General features: G+C 37.2%; 4 protein-coding genes across 5 annotated transcripts; all 4 read right to left on the reverse strand.

The window, feature by feature from the left end:
* Window positions 1–282: 282 nt before the first annotated feature.
* Window positions 283–2,350, reverse strand: LOC131314076 (phospholipase A1-II 1-like). Its single transcript, XM_058342570.1, has 3 exons — window positions 2,213–2,350; window positions 748–900; window positions 283–693 (listed from the first exon to the last, which is right to left on the reverse strand). Exons 1-3 carry the CDS (start codon window positions 2,348–2,350, stop codon window positions 283–285), a joined length of 702 nt encoding a protein of 233 aa, XP_058198553.1.
* A 6,305-nt stretch (window positions 2,351–8,655) lies between these two features.
* On the reverse strand, window positions 8,656–10,542 carry LOC131313319 (phospholipase A1-IIgamma-like). Its single transcript, XM_058341570.1, has 2 exons — window positions 9,753–10,542; window positions 8,656–9,499 (listed from the first exon to the last, which is right to left on the reverse strand). The coding sequence occupies exons 1-2, from the start codon at window positions 10,437–10,439 to the stop codon at window positions 8,891–8,893; spliced, it is 1,296 nt and encodes a 431-aa protein (XP_058197553.1). The 5' UTR covers window positions 10,440–10,542; the 3' UTR covers window positions 8,656–8,890.
* Window positions 10,543–14,547: 4,005 nt separating this feature from the next.
* On the reverse strand, window positions 14,548–17,737 carry LOC131313320 (phospholipase A1-II 1-like). 2 transcript variants are annotated; one of them, XM_058341572.1, is made up of 3 exons: window positions 16,934–17,705; window positions 14,890–15,480; window positions 14,827–14,851 (listed from the first exon to the last, which is right to left on the reverse strand). In XM_058341572.1, the coding sequence occupies exons 1-3, from the start codon at window positions 17,618–17,620 to the stop codon at window positions 14,834–14,836; spliced, it is 1,296 nt and encodes a 431-aa protein (XP_058197555.1). In that variant the 5' UTR covers window positions 17,621–17,705; the 3' UTR covers window positions 14,827–14,833. The 2 variants fall into 2 exon arrangements, with proteins under 2 accessions (XP_058197556.1, XP_058197555.1); XM_058341573.1 differs by having other exon boundaries at window positions 14,548–15,480; window positions 16,934–17,737.
* A 4,510-nt stretch (window positions 17,738–22,247) lies between these two features.
* On the reverse strand, window positions 22,248–24,568 carry LOC131313321 (phospholipase A1-IIgamma-like). Its single transcript, XM_058341574.1, has 2 exons — window positions 23,753–24,568; window positions 22,248–23,275 (listed from the first exon to the last, which is right to left on the reverse strand). Exons 1-2 carry the CDS (start codon window positions 24,338–24,340, stop codon window positions 22,667–22,669), a joined length of 1,197 nt encoding a protein of 398 aa, XP_058197557.1. The 5' UTR covers window positions 24,341–24,568; the 3' UTR covers window positions 22,248–22,666.
* Between the last annotated feature and the right edge of the window lie 523 nt (window positions 24,569–25,091).

A 25,091-nucleotide genomic window follows, 5' to 3' on the forward strand; every position in this document is an offset into this window, starting at 1 on the left:
AATGCCTTCAAACAGTCGTCTATTCGGGTAAGGTTGGAGTGCAATTTTGTTCACTCTCCTTAAAAAAAAGTGAACATTACACTTTCACTTATTGGTTAAAATAATGTGAACCTCATCATAAAGTGATATCATGTTTACCATGCAATACACTTTTGGTAAGCATGACATCACTTTGCAGTGGGATTCACACTATTTTAACTAATAGAAAAGAATGTAATGTTTAGCCTCTTAAGTGTAGGGTGAACAAAACTCAACTGTAATTTAGCGTTCAATCTTCTGAATCTAACTCCACTGTAGCATTGTTATGAAATCACCATCTACCTCATGGTCCATCAACTTCCAAGACCCATTCGCTTCTTGAACCATCCCATTGTTCTGCACGCACCACCATGATTCGGGTACACCGTATTCGTCTTTCAACCCATCCATCGACTTGTTAACAAGTGCGATATCGCGATCAGCTTCCAACTTAAACCCTCCTTTCGACCCTTGGGTTCCCGCGACTCCATGCAAGTACGCCTCCAAATTATGCCAACTCAACAGATTCCAGAAACCTTTCAAGTACTTGGATTTCGTCGTGTCAATATTCAATTCTTCGCCTACTTCCGGGTAACCTATGAAAGGATAATCTGGGACGATGTCATGGGCATTGCGAATGCGTAGGACTCGAAGATCGTTTAGTCCATCGAACACCTTTTAGAAGCCAAAATCTCCAACTTTAGGGCTTGCAAACACAAAGGCTGTTACTGGAATGGCCTTGTTTGGTCGACCTCTGTATATGTTCAGTCCACTGGCAACTATGTCAACTGCGTTTAGGGTTGCCATCGCTGCTCCCAAGCTGTGGCCAACTACAGTTATGCTGATATCTTCGTTCTTGTATAGTTCCACAAGTCTCTTGATCTCAATATCAACCGGATATATTGGATTACATAGTTAAATGACATTCCTATTAATACTAATCATGTTGAAACTTTTTTTTCCAAATTTTATTTTCCAAGTGGAAAATGGTATTAAAACATAAGTTGACGTAGCCAATGGCGACTCTAGTATTTTGGAACCATGGGATCATTTATAAGCATAAATTCTCTTACATTATAAATAAAAAAATCAAAAGTAATGACAACTAATAATCTAATTTCGACAAAAAATACATCAAAAGCTCAACAAGCATTTCAACTAAAACAATAAAAGATATCAAAAGGTATGTACTAAAAATCTTCCTTTTAGTTTCACCAAAAAAAGAAGATTATAGCATTGATCGGCAACTTTAGGCCTGTTTGATTAGAGTGGAAAAAGGTAGAAAATGGGAAAAAAAAAAAAAAAAACCCGACAATTATTTAACATTTCATTAGCATAAAAATATGCTAGAAAGTGTTTGTACAAAAATCCTTTAAACATGCAGCGAAGTACGTTTTAATTCCTTGTGAAACTTGTCAATTCTTATGATGCATTATTTACATATATTGATTTGGCATTCCTATTGTAATCCATATTCTATGGTTGGGGTGATTTAGAAATATTCTTGCATCATTCTCACGAAACTTTTCATTTTAGTCGGACACATAAAACAAAGTAAAATTTAAGTTTTAGATTTTTGCCTTTCACCTCACTCTCTCTCATTTTTATTATCTATTATAGCATTCTTTTTAATTAAATGGACTCATAGTGAATTACTCCCCCCGTTCCAAGATGAGTGACCTTTTTGGGACTCCGTGTCAATTAAAATACTTATATCTTTTGATTTGTGAAGTTTTATGTGATTTTGAAAACTTTGTTTAATAGAACTAATTAAAATCTGTCAAATAAGATCTATATTGCATATTTTTTAACATTCATATTGAAAGATATAAATAATTGAAAATGACTAAAAAGATCACTCATTTTGAAACAAATGGAGTACTTTTTAACCTATGTTTTCTTTAAAATTGGGGTATTGCCTAAAAAGTGGGGAGAGAGAGAGAGATGTATTTAGTCTTTTTTTTAACAGCAAAAAAGAATTTTATTAATCTTTGAAAACAAATTACAAAGATTAAAAAAATTCAAACCATGAAGCACCAGGAACTAGAAGGGAAAAATAACCACACTTAGATGGCAAGAAGCCAACTAAGGCATACAACCCCAAAGAAAAAGCACCACACCCAAAATCCAAACAAGGCAAAAAGACACCTAAAAACAAAACCCGCTCTTGAGATGATTGAGGATCAATCATTACATTGAGAATCCTGAACGTTGGCCCCGCGCCATCTTCAGCTTCCGTAGTCATGAATTTGCTTATTATATTTTCATCATTACCCAAATAATCGGCTCCCAAAATTTTCTCAATAGCTAGACTAGGTAACCCTTGCCTCATCTAGATGAATCCTATTCGTGCCTTTGGAAGAAACAGATAAAGTCGTATTTTCTATTTCAGAGAGAGAGAGAGAGAGAGAGAGAGAGAGAGAGAAGTTTGGTCATGAACTGAAAAGCTTGTTAATGATAGATAGATAAGTTTTTTTTTTTTTTCTGATAGATAGATAGATAGATAGATAATGAAGAAAAAGGTTTAGTTTTCGTTTGACCAAAAAAAAAAGTGAAGGTAGATTTGTTAGATCATTGTTGTTTAACTTATCTATATCTTCTATCGCATAGCTAAAAAGACAAAATAGTGATCAGACACTACCGAGATAGTTCGCACACATTTGTATTCTTATACACCAACTAGACACTTTTGCCACAGTATATGCAATACATGATGAAATAGTTTACACCAATAAGAACATGAAACTTGATAAAGAACAAAATAAATACCCAGAGCACTATTTTGTTATGTTGGCTAAGCAAAGAAGGATTTTATGAAACAACCAAACAAAGAGACAAAATGCAAAAATACAACAAGCCAACAAGGTTACAAACCTGCCCGTTTTGGCTAAATGAAAAAATGAATTACTATCTTTTCTGTCTTTAGTTTTGTGTTTAACAATTTTTTCTTTTTCTGGGTTCTTCTTCTTCTTTTTCTTCTTCTCTTTTTTCTTTTTGGGTTCAAAATGGAGACCCAAAAGCTTACACAAGATAGAAAACTTGGGCTTCATCAACTAATTGAGCCCGATAACAAAACAAAATAGTTCAACCCAATCATAGCCCTTGGTTCTAATACAGGCTAGGTGGGCTTCAAAAAGATTTTGGGGAACTTCCGAGCTGGACTACATCCCGATAAGTCCCACGTGCATCTATCTATCTATCTATACTTTAAGCAAATGTAGTTTCTAAAAATAAAATCAAGCTATCTTCTTAATTCTCATTCCTATTTGGCATTCTCCTAATAAAATTTATTTTCTTTTTTGCATGAATCGATCAAGCAAAGAACAAAGCCAAACTAGATCAAAAATAGCAAACGAAATCGGAAAACAAAAATACAAACTTGAGCCATTCAGTAATCATCTTCCTCTCAACCATATTTTGCTTTCACTGTCTTCTTCTCCATGTTAGATTCGCCTCGCTCTTCACCGGTTGATGCAAACCCAGGATTGCCGTTGTGTTGGACGACGGGATGAGGGGCGGAGGTTGCCAAGGGATGGTTCAGGTTCTTGCCGCCGCTCACCGCCGCGCTATTGCTGCCGTGCTATCCCCGTTCGCCTCTCTCCAAAATATGCATATGAAAATGCAGAATGGAAAATGGGTATTTTGAATGGTCGCCGAAATCTGCATTTGAATATGCAGAAATGAAAATGGGGTTTGAATGGTTGTCGAAATAATAGGGATTTTCAATTGGGGTTTAAATAGTTACCAAAATACTAGGGATTTTTTAGGAGTGATTATCCTAAAATTAGGCAAGAGGACCTTCAAGATTGGTAATTTTTAGTCCCAAAAATCTCTGCCTATATATACATATATTATATGTATAATAATCAACATATCTTTATAATAAAGGACAATCCAAGAATTATTTAAAAGTGGAGATGAAAACATAATTGTTCAAAATGTGGCGGATGAATACTTACGTGGTATGAATAAATAGGAGGAATATTTATTTGTTGATTATTACTTTATTTTATTTATTTTTTTGGTTGGGAGGGGTGGGGGGGCCTGGTTTTCAAAATAGAGGCCCAAAAGCTTACACAAAGATAGAGACTGTGAGCCCAATAACAAAACAAAAAATAGTTAAAGCCGAACACAAACATGGCCTTTGGTCCATTTAGACAAAAAAAAAACAAGATATTAGTTCTAACACGGGCCAGGCATTACTTCGGTCCAATTAGACAAAATTCTTTTGCTAATAATATATATTTTTTAAAATACTTCCCATTTTAAATTAGCTTGGATAGTACTACACGCTTATGTTTATTTTTTGGGTGCAATGGAAATTCATTAAAATATTAGCGAGTAAAAGTTTTACGAAATTGAATAAAAAAGATAGAGTAGCCAGTGGGCATAATAAAACACATGGACTTTAATCTTGGAGGTGTCCAACCCCCATATTATCGTCACAAATGACCGACATATATAGTGTAGTGGCAGCCGGGAATATCTCATAAGTAACCACGAGGTTTTCCGCCCAGGTTGTCATAACTTCATGCTTATTTGTATGGATATAAATATATAAATTCCCATATTTTCCTATACCCTTTCCGTAGATATTGAGCGCATTTTGCACATTAAACATTGCTATAAAAGGGAATTGTTAGCTTTTTCATATTTTAAGTACACTAGTGTTTATCCGTGCCTACGGCACTATCCATCCCGATTGGAATTGATTTGTACCCTTCCGCTAGATTCAAACCATGAGCAAAAGCTAGAGAGGGGCGAGGGGATCTCGATTGTGGAAAGCTTGAAAGGCGGGTCAGTGTCGTTGTGAGTGGTGGAGGACGGTGAAGGAGAAAGGATCATGAGAAGAAGAGAGATGGTTTGGGTGAGGTAGTGTTTGTGTGGGATCAGAGAGAGAGAATGAGAACTCTTCTGCAGTAGGGTTTCAAATTTGAAAGTGGGTGACTGGGTGTAATTTTGATCGGTGGCAATTTTGTAATTAAACGAAAGAGGCTGGACAATTTAATAAAAAGAAAATTTCACCTCAACCATTTGATCAATTCAATCTTAACCATTACAACAATTTATCCTCATACCATTGTATTTTATAATAGAGATGTGCGCTTTGTTATTAAAAAACTGAAAATTAGAGAACCCCCATATATTGTTTGGGTATTAAACTCATTTCTCAAAGACTATGGCCCGGCCATGGCCATACCCATCATCATTCACAAATAAGTGTTTGTCTTCCATGAGATTATACGTTCGAATTCCAAACCCAAACATCTGAATCTTGAGGTCATTATAAGTTTTGACTAGTCGTTAATTTCAGCGTTTTGAATTTAATCGAGAGGCTCGCAACTTGACTCGGCTTCTGATTATCCAAAGAAAACATCCTTACAACCACATCTCATCAGCGGTGGCTTATTTTGGCCTCCCTCAATGTACGCTTTGTCGAGTTATTTATAAAATTTTGTTGACAATAAAAAAAAATGCGTTTCTCTTTTATGAGGTTGCATGTTCGAATTTTAAAGCAAAATATTCCAAAACCTTGGGGTCACTGAAGGTCAGTTTTGCCCGATCGTTAATTTCAGGGTTCTAGATTTCGTCGAGGTTTGCGTAAACTGGATCAGCATCCGATTTCCTAAAGAAAACATCCTTATCTTATAATAACGGATGACCAACCAACTATATTTAATTTCTTACTTGAATAACATCTCAACACGATAGCTAGGATGAATGATTTGAATGACGACGTCTCCATTATTCAATTCTCTTTCTTCTTCTTTTTTCATTTTTTTTGTTCATACGCTAATCTTCTCCATTATTCAATTCACCAACTAGATAAAAGTTATAATGACCTTATTCTGATAAAGAAATGTGCACATAGTAGTAGTTTGGAAACTAAAAAAAATGAACTTAATTTAATGTTTAAAAATGTAAGCCGCCCATGTAGGCTTGTTTAAAATGCGACGCCAAAAGAATTGAATACGCTTAAATAATGAAAGAAGCCGACATTTCTAAAGAATAAAAGATGATGCAACCAAGATTTCCGTTTGGATGTGTATCGTACGCATCTCTAAAAATTGCCTACAATTCTAAGCATCTCGCAAAAAAAAATTGTAACTATCAATCTAGAATTCATTAAATTGGTATGGAAGGTAATATTTAGAGACAAATCATATGTAGCATCAAGTTTGAATTTCTAACGCTTGTATAGTAGTATGTGCTGAGAGCAAAAAAAAACTGCTTGTATAGTGTGAGTTCTTTCGTTGTAATTAATTAGTAAAGTAAAATTTATACTCCTAAATTTTCAAGGAAAAAATTTAGAGTTCACAGTGTTTCAAGCAAAAATATATACTATACGAGAGATTTATTCAGTGCCGGGGGCACAATCACGTGGTGCCCCAGGTCCTTCTTGGATCACACAATCATCTGTAATTCACACACTTAATTAGTCTTGAACCCCACAACATGGGGTACCAAGTGGCAGTGCCCCTGAGGCACTGTATATTTTTTCATACCGTAAGCAAATAAATAGGGTGTGTGTTCGTTGTAGCAATTTTCAAGAAATAGCCATTCTTTTCCTTTGTATGTGCGTGTCCGCGCTCGTGTATGTGAGAGAGAGAGGTGGGCCGGTTTTCTTTCACACACCATGCAAGTTCCATTGACTATCGAATATAATCAATCTTATCCCAAAAATTGATGAAAAGAATGGGGTTGTCTATTTGCTCCATCCTAAAATCTTAGGTTCGATTCTCCTTGTCAACAATTTTTCGAGCCGACGGGAAAGGGCTGTAGGGATTAGTTCAATGTGCGCGTAAATTGGTCTGGAACATTCTGTATTACCAAAAATAATAATAATAATAATAATTTGAGGTTGTCATTAAGCTTTTTTAGACACGTTTCTCTTAACTAGAGTAGTTCATTACTTCATTTGGCTGAACATGCTCGATCACACTTTCAGCGTTGATGTTTCAGTTAGCACTCAAACCTAAACCCAACGACAAACAAACACGTACATATATAAGACAAAGTACATTAACGTTGTTCGAAAATCGCACGTGGTCTGGTCCCTTTTGGTTAAGCTCATGATGAACCTTCGATACTCCATCTCTTCTTGCTCATTTCATTTTCGTGGCATGGGACACATCTCATGTGCCCAGAATGATAAATCGAATTGTTTACTTTAGGCTTCATATAATGTGTAAAATCGTAGAGCTAGTTGTACGTTAAAGTTCGAGTTGCGGCCACTTTAAGGCCCCGGAAATTTACCAATTAATATTAGGAGCTAGCCCCTCCTACTTGCTTTGATATCCCTTATAATAACCCAACAAATTAAAAGTCTTCTTCTTTGGTATTTGTTTTAGACCACAGAAATGTGAATGCCAACTCTGTATAAAGGTTTATGAAATCTACTTCTTCTTTTTTCATCAGCGAGAAAAGATTTTATAGGAATTTTTGAAAACGAATTACAAAGATTACTGGAATCCAAACATAAGGCAGCAAATTAACCAAAGGAAGGACAAATCACAAGAAGCACGACCTCACTCCAACAATCACATGCTGCGAGTAACCAGAAGGAAAAGAAAAGCAATATGAGGCTAGCAGGAAATCAACCAAGAGAGAAACCCTAAGAGGAAACACACCAAGCCCAACCGAATCATAGAACACCCAAAAAAATGCCTAAGAATCAATCATCCTATTGAGTAGCTTGAACCTTGGCCTTTCGTCATCTTCACCTTCCATAATCTTGATTCTACATATAACTTCGTCATCATCACCCTTGTAACCAATGCCCATGATTTTATTCAAAGACCAAATCGCATGAGACTTGTTGAGATGAATCCTGTTAATCAATTCCTTCAGAAGAAGTGGATAGAGCAGCAGCTGCAACAGTAGATCTGAACACAACACATTTTTTTGCTTTCTTTCTTCCACCCCTCTTCTTGGGATTAGGAAAGCCCATCAAATCTTCTATCGCCTTGATCACATGAACAATCGGTAAGATATCAAACTTAGACCGTCCATTTCAAATGCGGTGCTTACATTGGGCCGAAAATACGAATTAAGATTCGCTAAGGAGTCTCTCTCACACGGAGTATCTCATATGATTCAAAATGGAACCAAATTAACATGCCTGTCGCCCTGTCCATTGCTCCTAATTAGACAAACATCGTTTGATCAAACTTTTATCAAATGTCTGATTAATGGCAGTGTTTACATGGATGATTTACCCATCAATGTTTGCAAAATGAAATTTGTAACATTTTGATTTACAATACGATCGAGCTAGATTGTACGTAGTAGGTCTCATTTCGCAATATCCCATAAAAATTGAATAAAGGATCAAAATATGAGAGGATATATGAATTCTCATTCACATGTGTTCAGCCGGTTAATAACTTCCCTCCACATTTAGTATCGATATGAGAAGTTATACCCGTCATAATTTCAATAAGTTTAAGGTCCCGTCTCGTTAATGCTATTATTTTTTAAGTATTTATTTTTCGTTTTACGCAAGAGAGATATATCATTCTCTCACAATACATCACCTTTAATTCAAAAAATAAGTTCAAATTTGACAAATAAATACTTATTTTCGGTGTTGGAACGCACCCTAAGCTAACTTATGAAACAAATAACCATATACACTTTTTATCCAGAAAAAAATTTATCAAGATAGAGCTAGAGTATTGTCTTTTCCAATAAGATATTCTACACAACCACAAACCAAGTTTATTGACCTAATTTATAATAATTAACAAATAAAACTGAATGTGACTTTTTGTTGTTTTACCTAAACATCTCCCAGAAGGCAAATAATTATTGAAATTAGTACAAACATATTATCTCGGAAATTTAACAACACCATAATACTAATGTTTAATTAGAAACCATCATCCATCTGATGGTCCATCAACTTCCAAGACCCGTCTGCTTCTTGAACCATCCCCTTGTTCTGCACGGACCACCACGATCCGGGTACGCCGTATTCATCTTTCAACCCATCCAACGACTTGTTAACAAGCGCGATATCGCGATTAGCTTCCAACTCAAACCCGTCTTTCGATCCTTGCGTTCCCCCGACTCCATGCAAGTACGCCTCCAAATTATGCCAACTCGACAGGTTCCCGGGACTCTTCATGTACGGGGATTTCGTCGTGTCAATCTTCAATTCTTCGCCTACTTCTGAGTAACCGATGAAAGGATAATCCGGGACGATGTCAAAGGCATTGCGAGTGCGTAGGACTCGAAGATCACTTAGTCCGTCGAACACCTTTTTGAAGCCAGAATCTCCGACTTTAGGGCTTGCGAACACAAAGGCTCTTACTGGAAAGGCCTTGTTTGGTTGACCTCTATATATGTTCAGTCCATTGGCAACTATGTCAACTGCGTTTAGGGTTGCGATCGCTGCTCCCAAGCTGTGTCCAACAACGGTTATGCTGATGTCTTCGTCCTTGTATTGTTCCACAAGTCTCTTGATCTCGGTCTCAACCTAAAATATTTGATTACATAGACAGTAAGAGAAAAAATGGATTAGAGTTAACGTACGGACATTACTAATACTACGAATGATGAAATTTTTGTTCCGAAAATTTTAGTCTCGAATTGTAAAACAGTATTGAAACATAAGTTCAGACAATAATCAACGTCGATCACATCGTTGAATGTAACAAAAATTCAATTCACTCAATACATTTCAATGTACAAGTTTGCTTTATCCATAAAGATCCTATTAAATTACATACCTGGTCTCTAGCACTGGACTTATTGAATGGTGATCTTGGATCAGCAGAAGTGTAGATGGAGTACCACCCCTGATGCACCTTTGGATCATTTTCCTCTCCTAGTATTTTCGAAGCAGAAACCAAATTGAATTCCAAGTCATTTACCCATTCCAACGCCTCGACCGTCCCTCTCCAAGCAACAACAATATCTCTCCTCCCGAGAGCCGCCTTCCCCTCATCCGTGGCCACCGCAACGTACCCCATCCAGTTGGACTCCTCGCTCCACGCCTCCCTCGACAGGGACTTGAAAATAAACGCTTCGGGCTGAGGGACCGAGGATGTTGCGTACAAATATTTGGTCACGCTGTACTTGAACGGATTGCCTTGCTCTAGGAACACCTTAGCGAAGAGATCCTTCTTTGCGTACCGGCTACTCCCTGCGTATTTCGATACCTTATCGGAGAGGAAGGTGTCGTAGGTTACCTGAGCCATTTCTCCATAGTGAATTAGGTATCGACGGAGATCAATGTCTAGAGGATCTAACAATCCTTCCCAGTTTTGTTCTCCACTGAGAAGCCTCCAGTTTTTGGGTATGTTACTATCGCCCGAATTCGTGATTTTTTTATCGAGTTCTTTAACTCGATCGTCTTGTTTTTTTTTCGATCTGCAAAAGATAAACATATTAAAGAGAAGCTCGATAGGGGACATCAAGAAAGAAAGGTATTGGGAAATTAAACCAAAGAGGGGGAAATTAAGCTTGATGGCCTAGCTAGTTAATTGGTTGCTTTATAGTATATTTATACTACCGAAATACTATTGAGATCGAGTTCCATGACTTGATCAAATCTATCTTTGACTGGTTAGTGTCTTTGTAATTTTTGACTAGATATTTTCAACTTCTAAACCCTCATGAAAATTCCTGGATCTGCCATACACATTACGTTCAAGCAAAGGCAAATATAGTGCAGTCTCTATCGATGGGATTGTCAAAGGTTATCTTTAATTTTTGCAATAAATTAAGTTTTAAACCAAAAAAAATCAGAAAATAGTTTTAGTTCTGTTTTGTTTTGTTTTGAGGAAGTTAATTATATCATGCTAGAATTTGTGAAAGTAAGCTATCCATGCACCACGCTTGAGTTCGTAATGGGAGCCCTCTCACAATGTACCGTCTAAGCATCTCTCTCTCTCTCTCTCTCTCTCTCTCTCTCTCTCTCTCTCTCTCTCTCTCTCTCTCTCTCTCAATGGATGATGGGAATCATTAGTTTGACATGGTCATGTAGTCAGCTAAAATGATCATCCCTGATGAGCAAACTATACCTCCATATGATACGTGCTTCGGGAAGCCAAGGGATGATAAGTTTGAGACGAAATTGAAAAATTTTGGTTGCATCGACCGAAAGTTGTTTTAAAAAATAGGGCAACCTAGTGTTTATATAAATGCCTATAGATACACGGTTCCAAAGCTTCTACTAATAAATAAGCAACGGATTACAAATTTGTAAATATATCTTTGTTATTTTTCTTTTCTTTTTCAACGATAAATTAGATAAAATTTCAACCATATTATAACTGACTTGATCGATCACTTGATTATAGCGTGTTTCTTTTTTTTGAACAGCGAAGAAGAATTTTATTTATAGAAGAGGAAAGGATAGTACAGATAAAAGGCTAAGAGAAAGCATCACAATGCAAAGACAATATCCCAATTATGTTGGCACCTTGCCCCGCGACAATCATCTGCATCGCAGCCCGCAAGTTGATAAGGGATCAACTAGAAAAACCCAAAGAAAATGGGAGCAGCAAGCCACAAAACAAATTAAGGTCAACACATATCAAACCAATAAAACCTAACTGACAAACTATAGTGTGTTTCACCATCCAAATTGCAACATTTTCCTAGAAACCACCATGAGTTTGCTCCCTTTCGATTTTCGCATCTCATTTGTTCAATGGTGACACAAATATACTTCTTCGATCTCCATTTATTATCTCCTACGGAAAAAGTCTGAATTTTTGTGAATACAAGCTATAAAAAAAAGCTAGTAATATTTTGCCTAAGCTGTTGAGGTAAAAAAACAAAAAAGATTAGTCAAGCTTTTTTTCTTTTTTTTACTATGGTTCATTCAAAACAAAACCAAAAAAAAAATAGAAAAGAAAAGAAGAAGAAGAAAAAATGAAGCTGAAAATGATAGCTATCCTGGATAGTATTTTATATGTGGCTACTTTGTTAAAAAATTGAAAAGACAAACTAGATTATGACACCACAAAATTTCCCTCACCAGATGGAGGATGAGTACCACATGGCGGTCAAGTCAGGTTAGGTGAATCTTAGCCTTCACATATATTTGAATGACTCAAATGCCATGCTACTTTTGAAGTTATCAGGTTCGAACAATTCAAACAACAAATCAAGAACTAGGGCAAAAGCCTTTTGTCAAATTCAAAAAGCAGACTGGCTAAAGATGATGGATTTGGCTAAGTTATTGGTTGTGTTACTGTATTAATTTGGATTTCTGGCTTCGAAAAAAGAGGGCCAAAAGGCCCAAAACGTGGGTTATTTCTTGCTAAAAAAATGCCAAAAAGCTGGCTTTACGATTCCTGGATGTAATTAAGTAGTAGTTAGCCTCTTCGCCTCAAATTGCCAATTATCAGCTAATTTATTTGCGTTAACCCTATCTCTTTTGGTTTTGGAGGTAAGAAAGTTGTTGGGAGTAGGCTTTCTCCTGTGTGTGCCCAGGCCAAATCCGTTGGGAGTCCATACCACATCACCTGGACCCAATCAATATACATTGAATGACTAATATTCACTTAAAAGACTAAGTCTCGTAAGTGGTGAGCTATCTCTAATTGTATATTAAGATCCAATCATGTTATTATTTATCCGATATGGGACTCCATCCTTCACACATGTTCCTAACAATCTCCCACTCACCCTCATGTGTGAACCATGCATTGGGCCTAAGTCCCCCTCGATTTGATCCGCTTGACACCCCCTTGATCCATGATCTTTTTACTCTCCAACACCGATTTAACCCCAGATTTCTCCGCACCCATTCCATTGATCGAGAACCAACCCCTTTACTCCATCGAGAGCCTCCATGCAGCGTGTTTTTATGCCATCCGCCTGCGTCCTTGCTCCATCGAGAGCCACCTTGGATTTTTCTCGCTCCATACAAAGTCTCCATGCAAGCCCACCAAATCGGTTTAAGTCCACCCAAAGATCGTTAACCTGGTTAGGGGGTGCGGGCACTCCGGTTTGGGTAAGGATGTGGGCTCTTCGGTTTGGGTCATTCAATATATATTGGACTTATACGATGTGTAGATTTCGTTAACACTCTCCAACTGATTGGACCTACGTGCACGCGGAAGAACATCCAGTGGATTAGACTCCCAACAAAAGCCATGAGAGATTTATGGTATGGGCTCGGGCTGAATCAATCCCAGACACAGTCATGGAGTAGTTCTTTTTGCAGTAAAGTCATTGCTTCGACGTTTTACCAAGAGAAAAACAAGGTATAGACCAATCACATTCTGATGCTTGCAAGTTTGAGGAAGATTTGCAAATAATTAAGTAGGGACAACGAAATTAATTAATTAACTATGTGGAATTGGGTACGTATTAAAAGGAATTCAAACACACCTTAGTCTATGGAATTTTTCTCCTTAAAGAGGGTCGGCGAAATGGTGTGACACCCTAGTTTCAACGAAACTCAGGTTAAAAAAAAGGAGTGGGGGGTGGGTAAATTACCAAATCACCATGGAGGTTTCTAAAGATTACAGATTGCCTCACATTTGGAAAATTACAAAATAACCCCTATCGCATAACAAATTACTTACATGTCGTGACGTAGATGCTAGGAAATTGGACGAAATGTCTTACATCAACAAGTCATAATTATAATAGACAAAACCACCTTTTTGTAGTATGAGAAAGACTATTTTAACACCTCTGCAGCTTTTCAAAAGATACAAAAGGACAGTGTGGTTAATTGCAATTAGGATTTGGAAACGTCAGACTGATTTCATCAATTTTCCTAGCCGCTACATACAAGGGGGTAATTTGTTAGTATGTAATTAGGGATAGTTTGTAATTTCTCATATGTGATGGGGCAATCTATAATTTGCAAAAATCTTCGGGGTGGTTTTAGTAGTTTGTCCAAAAAAAAACACTCCAGACAATAAGTATTTATCATAAAAAAAACTTCTCTCTTTTCAGGTTGTGGGCATCATAGATATCCAGAGGCAAAGAGGGTAGAAAGCTTCTCTCTCTAAACAAAGTTCAGGGTTGTCTTAGGGTACATAGGAAAAAATTTCAGTGCCTCGCAGGTACCACGTAGTGTTCGCTCGACGCATCTGAGTCGTTCATTGCATTTTTAGGAGAGAGAAAAAGGAGAGAGAAAGTGTTGAGATGAGAGGAGATAGAGGATTTCAATCTGAGCCGTCCAAAAGTGTATTGGACGGCCCGAATGTGCCGAACGGATACTACGTGAGATATACCTGCTTAATTAGCACTGAAAAATTACTCAGGGTATATATATATATATATATATATATATATATATATATATATATTACGATTGTTAATTTTTATGTATTGATGTTTCATGCTTCCACATGTAGTAATTGTGTTATCCATTGATACAAAATAAATGTTGTTTAATTATTTTTGCTGTATCCCTCTAGCCTTGTTCGTGTACTTATTTTTTGAATCACGTGTTTTGTGTCTGTGTCACTATCTGTGTTTGTGTCCATACCTATACTACATACTACATAGCTAGGAATTAGTAGGAACTTGCATCAGAAAAGAATCCACACCTAGCTGTCCCAAGCAAGCCTGTACTACATATGTACAAGAAAATAACTCAAAAGACAAACTAAATGTCAACCGTACACAACGGAAACAGAGCTCTCGAGAATCAGCAAAAACTTAATGAAAAATCTTGTCCTAATTGCAAATTAGGCTGTTTTCATATATAGATCTCATTCATTTGCTTCCAAGAGATGAGTCTAATGTCAAACTCATCTAACTTCACTCTTTATAATGCCTTGAAACAGTCGTCTGTCTATTCGGGTAAGGTTGCAAGCCAACTGCAATTTAGCGTTTAATCTCCGAAATGTAACTCTATTGTTGCAATGTTATGAATTAATCACCATCTACCTCATGGTCCATCAACTTCCAAGACCCATTCGCTTCTTGAACCATCCCATTGTTCTGCACACACCACCACGATTCGGGTACACCGTAATCGTCTTTCAAGCCATCCATCGACTTGTTAACAAGCGCGATATCGCGATCAGCTTCCAACTTAAACCCTCCTTTCGACCCTTGGGTTCCCGCGACTCCATGCATGTACGCCTCCAAATTATGCCAACTCAACGGATTCCCGGGACCTTTCAAGTACTTGGATTTCGTGGTGTCAATATTCAATTCTTCACCTACTTCCGGGTAACCTATGAAAGGATAATCTGGGACGATGTCATGGGCATTGCGAATGCGTAGGACTCGAAGATCGTTTAGTCCATCGAACACCTTTTTGAAGCCAGAATCTCCAACTTTAGGGCTTGCAAACACAAAGGCTGTTACTGGAAAGGCCTTGTTTGGTCGACCTCTATGTATGTTCAGTCCATTGGCAACTATGTCAACTGCGTTTAGGGTTGCCATCGCTGCTCCCAAGCTGTGGCCAACTACAGTTATGCTGATATCTTCGTTCTTGTATAGTTCCACAAGTCTCTTGATCTCAATATCAACCTGATATATTGGATTACATAGTTAAATGACATTCCTAATACCAATCAAGTTGAAACTTTTTTTTTGAAATTTTATTTTCCAAGTGGAAAAATGGTATTAAAACATAAGTTTACATAAAAATCGATTTTCTGAATTAAGTTGACGTAGCCAATGGGCTCTAGCGCCCAGTTGGCATGTCCTAGTCCTCTGCGTGTAGGAGACCAGGGTTCGAGCCCCGTCGTGGGCGTTTACGATTCAGGACTATGATAGCTTCTGAAATTCACTGTAGACTCCTACTAACTCCCTGCTAACTATTTTTGCTTAGCAAAAAAAAAAAAACTTTTCGCTAACTCATGCTGATGTATAAAATATTGAAAAAAAAAAGAAAAAGCACTAAGTTGATGTAGTGGTAATTCTGAACTTATAAGGAACAGCAATGGGTGACGTACCCCTGGATTTGTGAGAAATTGCAGTTGGGCCCGATATTTATCCAAAAACCATTTATATCACTAATGAATTAAGATAGAACTTCTTAAAAGTAAAATATTGTTGAATCAACCACTCTTACTTGTCGTAAAAGTAACGAAAGAATCCTTAAGAAAACATGATGTGGTGATGGTATGTCAATAGTATGCTTGATTGTGATTTTGTTTTTTTGTTTTTTTATAGTTAAGTTACAGTTAAAATGTTCCACCAACTTATTAATTATTTTTGGATCCTTGTTTGAGAACAGTATGCTTGACTTGAACATTTGAATATTTGGAAGGGCAAAGTCAACTTTGACCCCCTTTGGTTTTGGCCATATGCGAATGCAATTTCTATGGTTTAAAAGTGTGTACATAACCCCTTGTGATTTGTGAAAATGTACGAATAAATCCCTTACCGTCATGTTTTTCATCTATATTAACAGACACGATATTAAAAGACTGATATGTCCTAATCCTCTCTCTTGATTTTTTAATTTTCTTCCTTAAATCTAACAAATTCATCCACTATACCAAAAATTGGATCCGAACTGTTGATATTGTAGAATTTGATGAGTACTACATCAATGCCAAAATTCAAGTCAATCAAAAATTAAAAATCTCACGGTCGTATCGAATTTATTATGAGTTTTTTATGCTTGATCGAGATGATTTTTTTACGAAGATGCTCTACGCTTTATTTAATAGTACATTATGAACAACTCAGATTAGATTCTAAAGGTGTGTAAGAAAGACTTCCATTAATATGAATGAAAAACATGACGGTAGGCGGTTGAACTATCCGCACATGTTCACAAACCACAGGGGGTTATTTGCACACTTTTGAATCACAGGAGTGTATCCGCACATGACCCGACCACATGGGTAAAAGTGGACTTTGCGCTATTAGGAAGTATGTCAGACATAGCTTAAAGGTAACAGGGGTACGTGTATCCGCACATGACCCGACCACTAATTTAATTGTCATGAAGATATATTAATTAAATTACCTGATCTCTGGCACTGAACTTATTGAATGGTGATCTTGGATCAGCAGAAGTGTAGATGGAGTACCACCCCTGATGCACCTTTGGATCATGTTCCTTTCCTAGTATTTTCGAAGCAGAAACCAAATTGAATTCCAAGTCATTTACCCATTCCAACGCCTCGATCGTCCCTCTCCAAGCAACAACAATATCTCTCCTCCCGAGAGCCGCCTTCCCCTCATCCGTGGCCACCGCAACGTACCCCATCCAGTTGGACTCCTCGCTCCACGCCTCCCTCGACAGGGACTTGAAGATAAATGCATCGGGCTGAGGGACCGAGGATGTAGCGTACAAATACTTGGTCACGCGGTACTTGAACGGATTGCCATGCTCTAGAAACACCTTAGCGAAGAGATCCTTCTTCGTGTACCGGCAACTTCCAGCGTATTTCGATACTTTATTCGAGAGGAAGTTGTCGTAAGTTGCTTGAGCCATTTCTCCGTAGTGAATAATGTATCGACGGAGATCGATGTCTATAGGATCTAACAATCCTTTCCAGTTCCGTTCTCCGCTGAGAAGCCTCCAGTTTTTGGCTATATTGCTATCGCCCATATTCGTGATTTTTTTATTGAGTTCTTCAACTTGACGGTCTTGTTTGTTTTTTGATCGACAAAAGAAGAATATATTAAAGAGAAGCTCGACAGGGGACATCGAAAAAGAAAAGGAAAAAGGAAATTCAATCAAAGAGGAGGATAGGGGGAAAGCTTGATGGCCGGCCTAGTTGGTTGCAATATATGTTCATATATACTGAAATATTAAGAGTTTCTTGACTTGATCAAAATTAGAACTGTATTTTTTTTTGTTTTCACTATTTTTGCTTGGAAACCCTCATGGAAATTCTAGACAGGCATCTGTCAGACATTACGTTCAAGGAAGGGCAAAAAAAGGTGCAGTCTGTGTCTATGAGGTTATCGTGTAATTAAGATTATCTCTTGGATTTTTTTTTGTTAACAAATTATATCTTAAACTAAAAATAACTCCAAAATACTAGGTTAATTATAGTTCTGTTTTGAGATAGTTATATAATGCCATAGAATTTGTGAAGGTAAGTTATCTATGCTTGAGTTCGTCATGTACCGTAAAAGCATCTCTCTCTCTCTCTCTCTCTCTCTCTCTCTCTCTCTCTCTCTCAATAGGTAAATAGATTAGTATATCTATACGGATATGTACATTTTGACACCATAGATGATGGGAATCATTAGTTTGACATATTCTTTAATTCGTTCAATAGACATATTCTTTAATTCGATCAATAGACATATTCTTTAATTCGTTCAAAGCCCGTGCTACTTGACGTGCAAGAACAAACAATTAATTCTATTACTTAAATAACAAGAAGGGGAAAAAAACAAATGAAGTCGAACCAATTGAAGAAATCAGCCGATCAAAAAATTTTTTTGAAGAAATCAGGGATTGGTATCAAACCAGATCGGCAAACTATACCGCACGTCATACCGTACGCATTTTATGAAAGCAAGTGATGATAAGTTGGAGACGAATTGAAGTTTGGGATATTCGATACTACATACACCGAATGATTGGTTGAGATGAAGTTATTAAGAAAATTAACAGAAAATAAAAAATTTGTGGTTGGGTAGACCCCCAAAAAAAAAAAATTTAAAATAGGACAAGCACATGTGTTTATAGAAATGCCTCTAGATAAGCAACGGATATTACAACTTTTTGAATTTTTTTTATTAATTTCTATGATCAAATTACAACTATATAAGTAGTACTGATGTACTCTTGATTACAGCGTGTTCACTCAGCAAACTGTAACATTTTCCTTGAAATCACCGTGACTAGCTCCATTTTGATTTACGCATCTCACTTAGTTGATCGACGCCGACACAAATATGCTTCTACTTTCCCCTTATTATTTTGTACAAATAAAGTATTCCTTCCATCTCAAAATGGATGTCATTTTTGACGTTTTTTGCCATCTCAAAATTGATATCGATCCGTTTTGAAAAGTAAAACCATGAAAATACTTGATCTTTCCATCTTGCCCTTGTCTTAAACTATTCAAATTATTTTAACAAAAAGCCAAAAAGATATATACTTCGGTACACTTTGCCGCCAAGATTTTCTTACTCATTGGATTCCGTGAGTTTACTACTCAGTTTGGTTGCCAACTGTGGGTTGTTTTAAAAATAAAAAGGTATTTTTGGAAAGTTCTATTAGAAAGGGTGTAATTATTGTGTCTGGATAAATTTTGAGTCTCTCCAAAATTGCCATCTAATACGAGACGATGGAAGTATGAAATTTTTGTATTCTTCATACGAATACGAGCTAAAAACATGGATGATGAGTACGTAGTTCTTCATATGGTGGTCATGTCAGGGACGCGGGGGCTTTGCTGCCCACCATGGGCAGCAGCCCCTGTCCACACCTCACACACACCTCACACGGCACCGTCGGGAAGGAAAGAAAAACCAAAACTTTTCGTTTGCAATCCTATGAAGCAGAAACGTGATTATGAAAGTCATAGAGTTAAAATTTAATTATATTTCTTTAGAATAATATGATCATAATAATATGATTTTCGCGTCAATTCAAACGGATTGAAAATTGGAGCACTTAAATTTTTAATCATATTTTTTAATATATAAACGGTCTAAAAAAATTAAGTGCGCTAATTTTTAATTCGTTTGAACAAATACGAAGATCTTATTATTCTAATCATATTATTCTAATGAGATGTAATTAATTTTTGTCTATCGGGCTCTCATAATTACGTTTCTGATCTACAGGATCCTAAATAAAGAGTATATACTTAATTATGAGAGCCCTAGAGACAAAAATTAATTATGATACTTTAGAATAATATGATTAGAATAATAAGATCTTTGTACTTGTTCAAACGAATTAAAATTTGGCGTACTTAATTTTTTTAGACAGTTTATATATTAAAAAATTAAGTGCTCCAATTTTCAATCCGTTTGAATTGACACGAAGATCTTATTATTCTGATCATATTATTTTAAAGAGACATAACTAAATTTTAACTCTAGAGCTCTCATAATCACGTTTCTGCTCTATAGGATTGCAAACGAAAATTTTGATTTTTCATTCCTTCCCAAAACGGGGTGCCGTGTAAGGTGTGTGTGAGGTGTGGGCAGGGGCTGCTGCCCATGGTGGGCAGCAGAGCCCCCGCGTCCTCATGTCAGGTTAGGTAATACAGTATATCATGCCTTTCAAACATGTTAAAATGATGACTCGAATGTCTGCTACTTGAAGTACAAGTCCGAACAATTCCAACAACAAAAAATCAAGAGTTGGGGCTAAGCCTTTTGCCATTCTTGATCAGAAAGCAGACAGGCCTAAAAATGATGGATTTTGGCTAAGATGTTTGTACTATTGTATTTGGTTCTTTGGCTACGAAAATAGGAATCGGGGATGGTACTATGCAGTGGTGTGCGCAACACTATACTATACACCTCCAAGCCGTCAGATCGTGCGTGTATCCAACGGCTCGGATCTCATCTCGGTGATGAATGGCTTTCGATCGTTGGTTGCCGAAATGAGATTCGAGTCGTCGGATGCACAATCCGATGGCTCGGAGGTGCGCACACCACTGCACAGCACCAATCCGAAGTCCCGAAAATAGAGGGCGAAATCTTGAGTTATTCTTGCTAAAAATGCTAAAAGATGGCTTTATGATTCCTGGATTCAACTAGTTAGCTTCTTGGACATCTTTCTCGCCACAAAAAGACCTCAAAATGCTGATTTTTAGCTAATTTATTCTTTCTTTTTTATGATAGGCAAAAGGGATTATATTGAAAACTCGATAAGGGTACATCGAGAAAAAAATAAACCAAAAAGGCAGCACAAGCTACATGATCTTGATACACATAGCAAGACGCAACACCAAATTAAGAGAGAAAATAAAAAAGAAAACCAACAAGGTGTTTGAAAATTTATTCGTGATATTAACCCTATTTTTTTTGGGTTTTGAGGTAAAAGTAAAACATGTAAGATTTTCTGTACTGGCCGAATCAAGCCCAAACACAGTCATGGCCGGATCCGGAAACCTGTAGTGCAAGGTGCACTACAGGACGTGTAGGGCGCATCACAATCGTCAAATTCTTTTCCAAAAAAGTTTTATTTGAATCTGAACCGTTGCAAACACTCACGGACGGTTATAATGCGCCCTACAGTAGGGCGCCCTGTAGGATCCCCGAATCATGGCCGTAGTAGTTCTTTTCACAGAAAAGTCATTCCTTAGCCGTTTTTCCGAAGAAAGAAAAGCAAAGTATCGAGCAATCAAATTCTGATGCTTGCGAGTTAGAGCTTGATTGACAAATGGATCGGAGGATCGAATTGATTATAAAAACATAAGTGTAATTAGTTGATTTAATAAATCAATAAGGCAAAGCATTATCTACACGAGTAAATAGATAAGTATGCGTTTATATATTCAGTACCATCATTTTCAGAATATGGAGTCGGCAAGGAAATCAACTATGTGTAAGTAGAGTTAACGGTAGTGAAACTTGTTATTGTAATTGTCGTTAGGTAGAGAAGAGCGTGGGTTTCGAAGGAAAGAGACTTGGGCAAATCAAGAAGTACCATGCATCCTTGGTTGGAGGATCGGAATTCCTCTTATTAGGGTAAGAGAAAACCAAGTCCAACTCGCACACCCAGAGTTTCGAAGGAAAGAGACTTGGGCGTATCAAGAAGTACAAGGTATTCTTGGTTGGAGGAATTCCTCCTACCAGGGCAAGAGGAAAGCCGAGTCCAACACGTTCACCCTTTCTTTAAGTTAGTTTATGGAATTTTTTCTTCATAGTGAATCGGAAAAATGATGTGACACCTCGTTTGATCCTACCAAACTCGAGTCACAAAGCGGATAAAAAAAAAAAAACCCGAGTCACAAAGAAAATCACATTGCACACCCTCTATGCCTTGAAATCACAGTCACTCCCCCCCAATTACTAAAACATCGCTAAAGGGCATGCCAGACTTACCAAACTACCCTCCTCTCTGCGTATGATTATTCGATCCATATGTGTCAACTTCGTTGGAATGTATATTTTCGGTCTTTGTATACGTTTGTTCAAAAACCAATATAATCCTTTCTTTTGCTGTGACAAAAAAAAAATTACATAAATCTAAAGCAAACTCTTTCATGCTAACTTAGATTTTATTAAGGGAAATTCAGAGACTGACTCTTGTTTTAGGCTTCGTCTTTAAATTGGTCATGTCACGTATTATTGCTACCCAATATAGTCGTGATGACAATTATTTAAGACAAAAATATCCTTCGAGTCACATAACACAATTTTCATAATTCAAATATATAGTTCACACTTTACATAGCTCACCACGGTTTACATAGTCTCTCCACACACGCAAATACATACTTCACATAGACAATTCACATAGTCACACCGTACAAACTTCACATAGCCCACCACATATTTCACATGTCTGTGTCCCATGTTTGTGTCTATATCCTTGTTCTTGTCCATACACGGGAACCTACCTCAGAAAAGAATCATGAACACCTATCAATAACCAGCAAGTCTCTGTACTAGATATACAAGAAAATAACCCAAAAAAACACAACAGAAATAGCTAGTGCTCAAGAATCAGCCAAATCTTTGTCAAAAATCTTCTACCGATTGCAAATGAGCCTGTTTTCATGGGTCTTCTTCGTTTGCTTCCAAGACATGATGCATGGTCTACTAATATTCAGAAATCACGATCTATCTGATGGTCCATCAACTTCCAAAACCCATTCGCTTCTTGAACCATCCCCTTGTTCTGCACGCACCACCACGATTCGGGTACACCGTACTCATCTTTCAAACCATCCAGCGACTTGTTAACAAGCGCAACATCGCGATCAACTTCCAACTTAAACCCTCCTTTCGAACCTTGTGTTCCAGCGACTCCATGCAAATACGCCTCCAAATTATGCCAACTCGGAATGTTCCCGGGACTTTTCAAGTACTTGGATTTCGTCGTGTCAATCTTCAATTCTTCGCCTACTTCTGTGTAACCTACAAAAGGATAGTCTGGGACGACATCTAAGGCATTACGAATGCGCAGGATTGGAAGCTTATTTAGTCCGTCGAACACCTTTTTGAAGCCAGAATCTCCAACTTTAGGGCTTGCAAAAACAAAGGCTGTTACTGGAAAGGCCTTGTTTGGTTGACCTTGATATATGTTCAGTCCATTGGCAACTATGTCAACTGCGTTTAGGGTTGCAAGTGCTGCTCCCAAGCTGTGCCCAACAACAGTTATGCTGATGTCTTCGTCCTTGTATTCTTCCACAAGCCTCTTGATCTCAGCGTTAACCTGGTTTTTTTTTTTTTTTTTTCCGGCAAATGACCGCATAGTTAACAAAAATGGAATTCATGCCTATATATTTTTCATACAAATGACCTATGCACATAAATAACAAAAATGATATTTCCTCCGTCCATTTTTAAGTGTCACACTTCGTAACTCTAACTTATTAATAAAATATTATCATTACACCTTTTACATAAACTTTTACCTCAACTTTCCTTACTTACTCTCTATGGAGATATTATCATTACATTTTTGCTTACTAACTTTTCAAAATGGAAATTACTTTTAAGGACAAAATAGAAAATATACAAACTTTGACCTACTAACTTTATAAAATTGACACTTATTAAAGGACAACCCAAAATGAAATACTGAATTTTAAAAAGGGGACGGAGAGAGTAGGATATATGAAACCCGGTTCATGAAAGTGTCCATAAAGAAAATGAATTGTCCAGATTCACAGTACTGTAAATTAATTACCTGGTCTCTGGCACTAGACCTATTGAATGGTGATCTTGGATCATTGGAAGTGTAGATAGAGTACCACCCCTGATGTACCTTCGGATCATGTTCCTCTCCAAGTATTTTCGAAGCCGGAACCGAAACAAATTCGAAGTCATCTACCCATTCCAAGGCCTCTTTCGTCCCTCTCCAAGCAACCACGATATCTCTCCTCCCCAGAGCCGCCTTCCCCTCCTCCGTGGCCACCGCTACGTACCCCATCCAGTTGGACTCCTTGCTCCACGCCTCCCTCGACAGGGACTTGAAGATAAATGCATCGGGCTGAGGGACCGAGGATGTCGCATAGAAATACTTGGTCACGTGGTACTTGAACGGATTGTCTTGCTCTAGAAACACCTTAGCGAAGAGATCCTTCTTCGCGTACCGGCTACTTCCCGCGTATTTCGATACTTTGTCGGTGTTGAAGGTGTCGACGGTTGCTTGAGCCATTTCTCCGTAGTGAATTAAGTATCGACGGAGATCGATGTCTAGAGGATCTAATAATCCCTTCCAGTTGTCTTCTCCGCTGAGAAGCCTCCATTTTCTGGGTATGTGTCTTTCGCCCATATTCCTGATCTTTTTTCTAGCTTTAGTTCTTCAATTCGGTGGTTGCTTTATAAATATTGGGAGTTTGTTGACTTTTTTTTTAACCGCAAAGAAATTTTATTAGTATTTAAAAAAAAACATTACAAAGATTAAAAAAAACAATCCGAAAGCAAGATATTCCAACAAGATCGGCTGGCACATAAGGCTAAAGACATTCGGCCATGTAACTTTCCTAAATGATTTTCTAATATCTACCGTATAACTCTCTCTCTCTCTCTCTTTTCTCTTAGTTTGGAGAAAGAGTATAATACACACTTCTTATTTGGGTGTGTATCATATGCATCCTCTAAAATGTTATGAATTATAAGGAAAATGTTACGAATCGTATTGCTAAAAAGTTACGAATCGTATAAAGGTTACGAGATATGCTAAAATGTTATGAATCATAATGAAAATATTACGAATCGAACTGCTAAAAAGTTATGAATTCTAGAACAAAAGTTACGAAATACGCTGAAATGTTATGAATGAACCATAAAATAAGTGCATGTGGTACACCATTTTAAAGGGTGTATGTTGTAGACTTTCCTCTTAGTTTGACATGGTCGTGTAGTTAGCAAAAATGGTCAAATTTTTTTAGAAATTAATATTTGCGTTCCACGTTTTACTAATGATGCTCCATTTTATTCATGAATTTACTAGCGCCATCAGTAAAAAATAGGGCGCGAAAATCAATTTCTATTTTTTTTTTTTTATAAACATATTCTTTCAT

The sequence above is a fragment of the Rhododendron vialii genome, chromosome 13a (genome assembly GCF_030253575.1).
Source record: "Rhododendron vialii isolate Sample 1 chromosome 13a, ASM3025357v1".
Classification (NCBI taxonomy): Eukaryota; Viridiplantae; Streptophyta; class Magnoliopsida; order Ericales; family Ericaceae; genus Rhododendron; species Rhododendron vialii.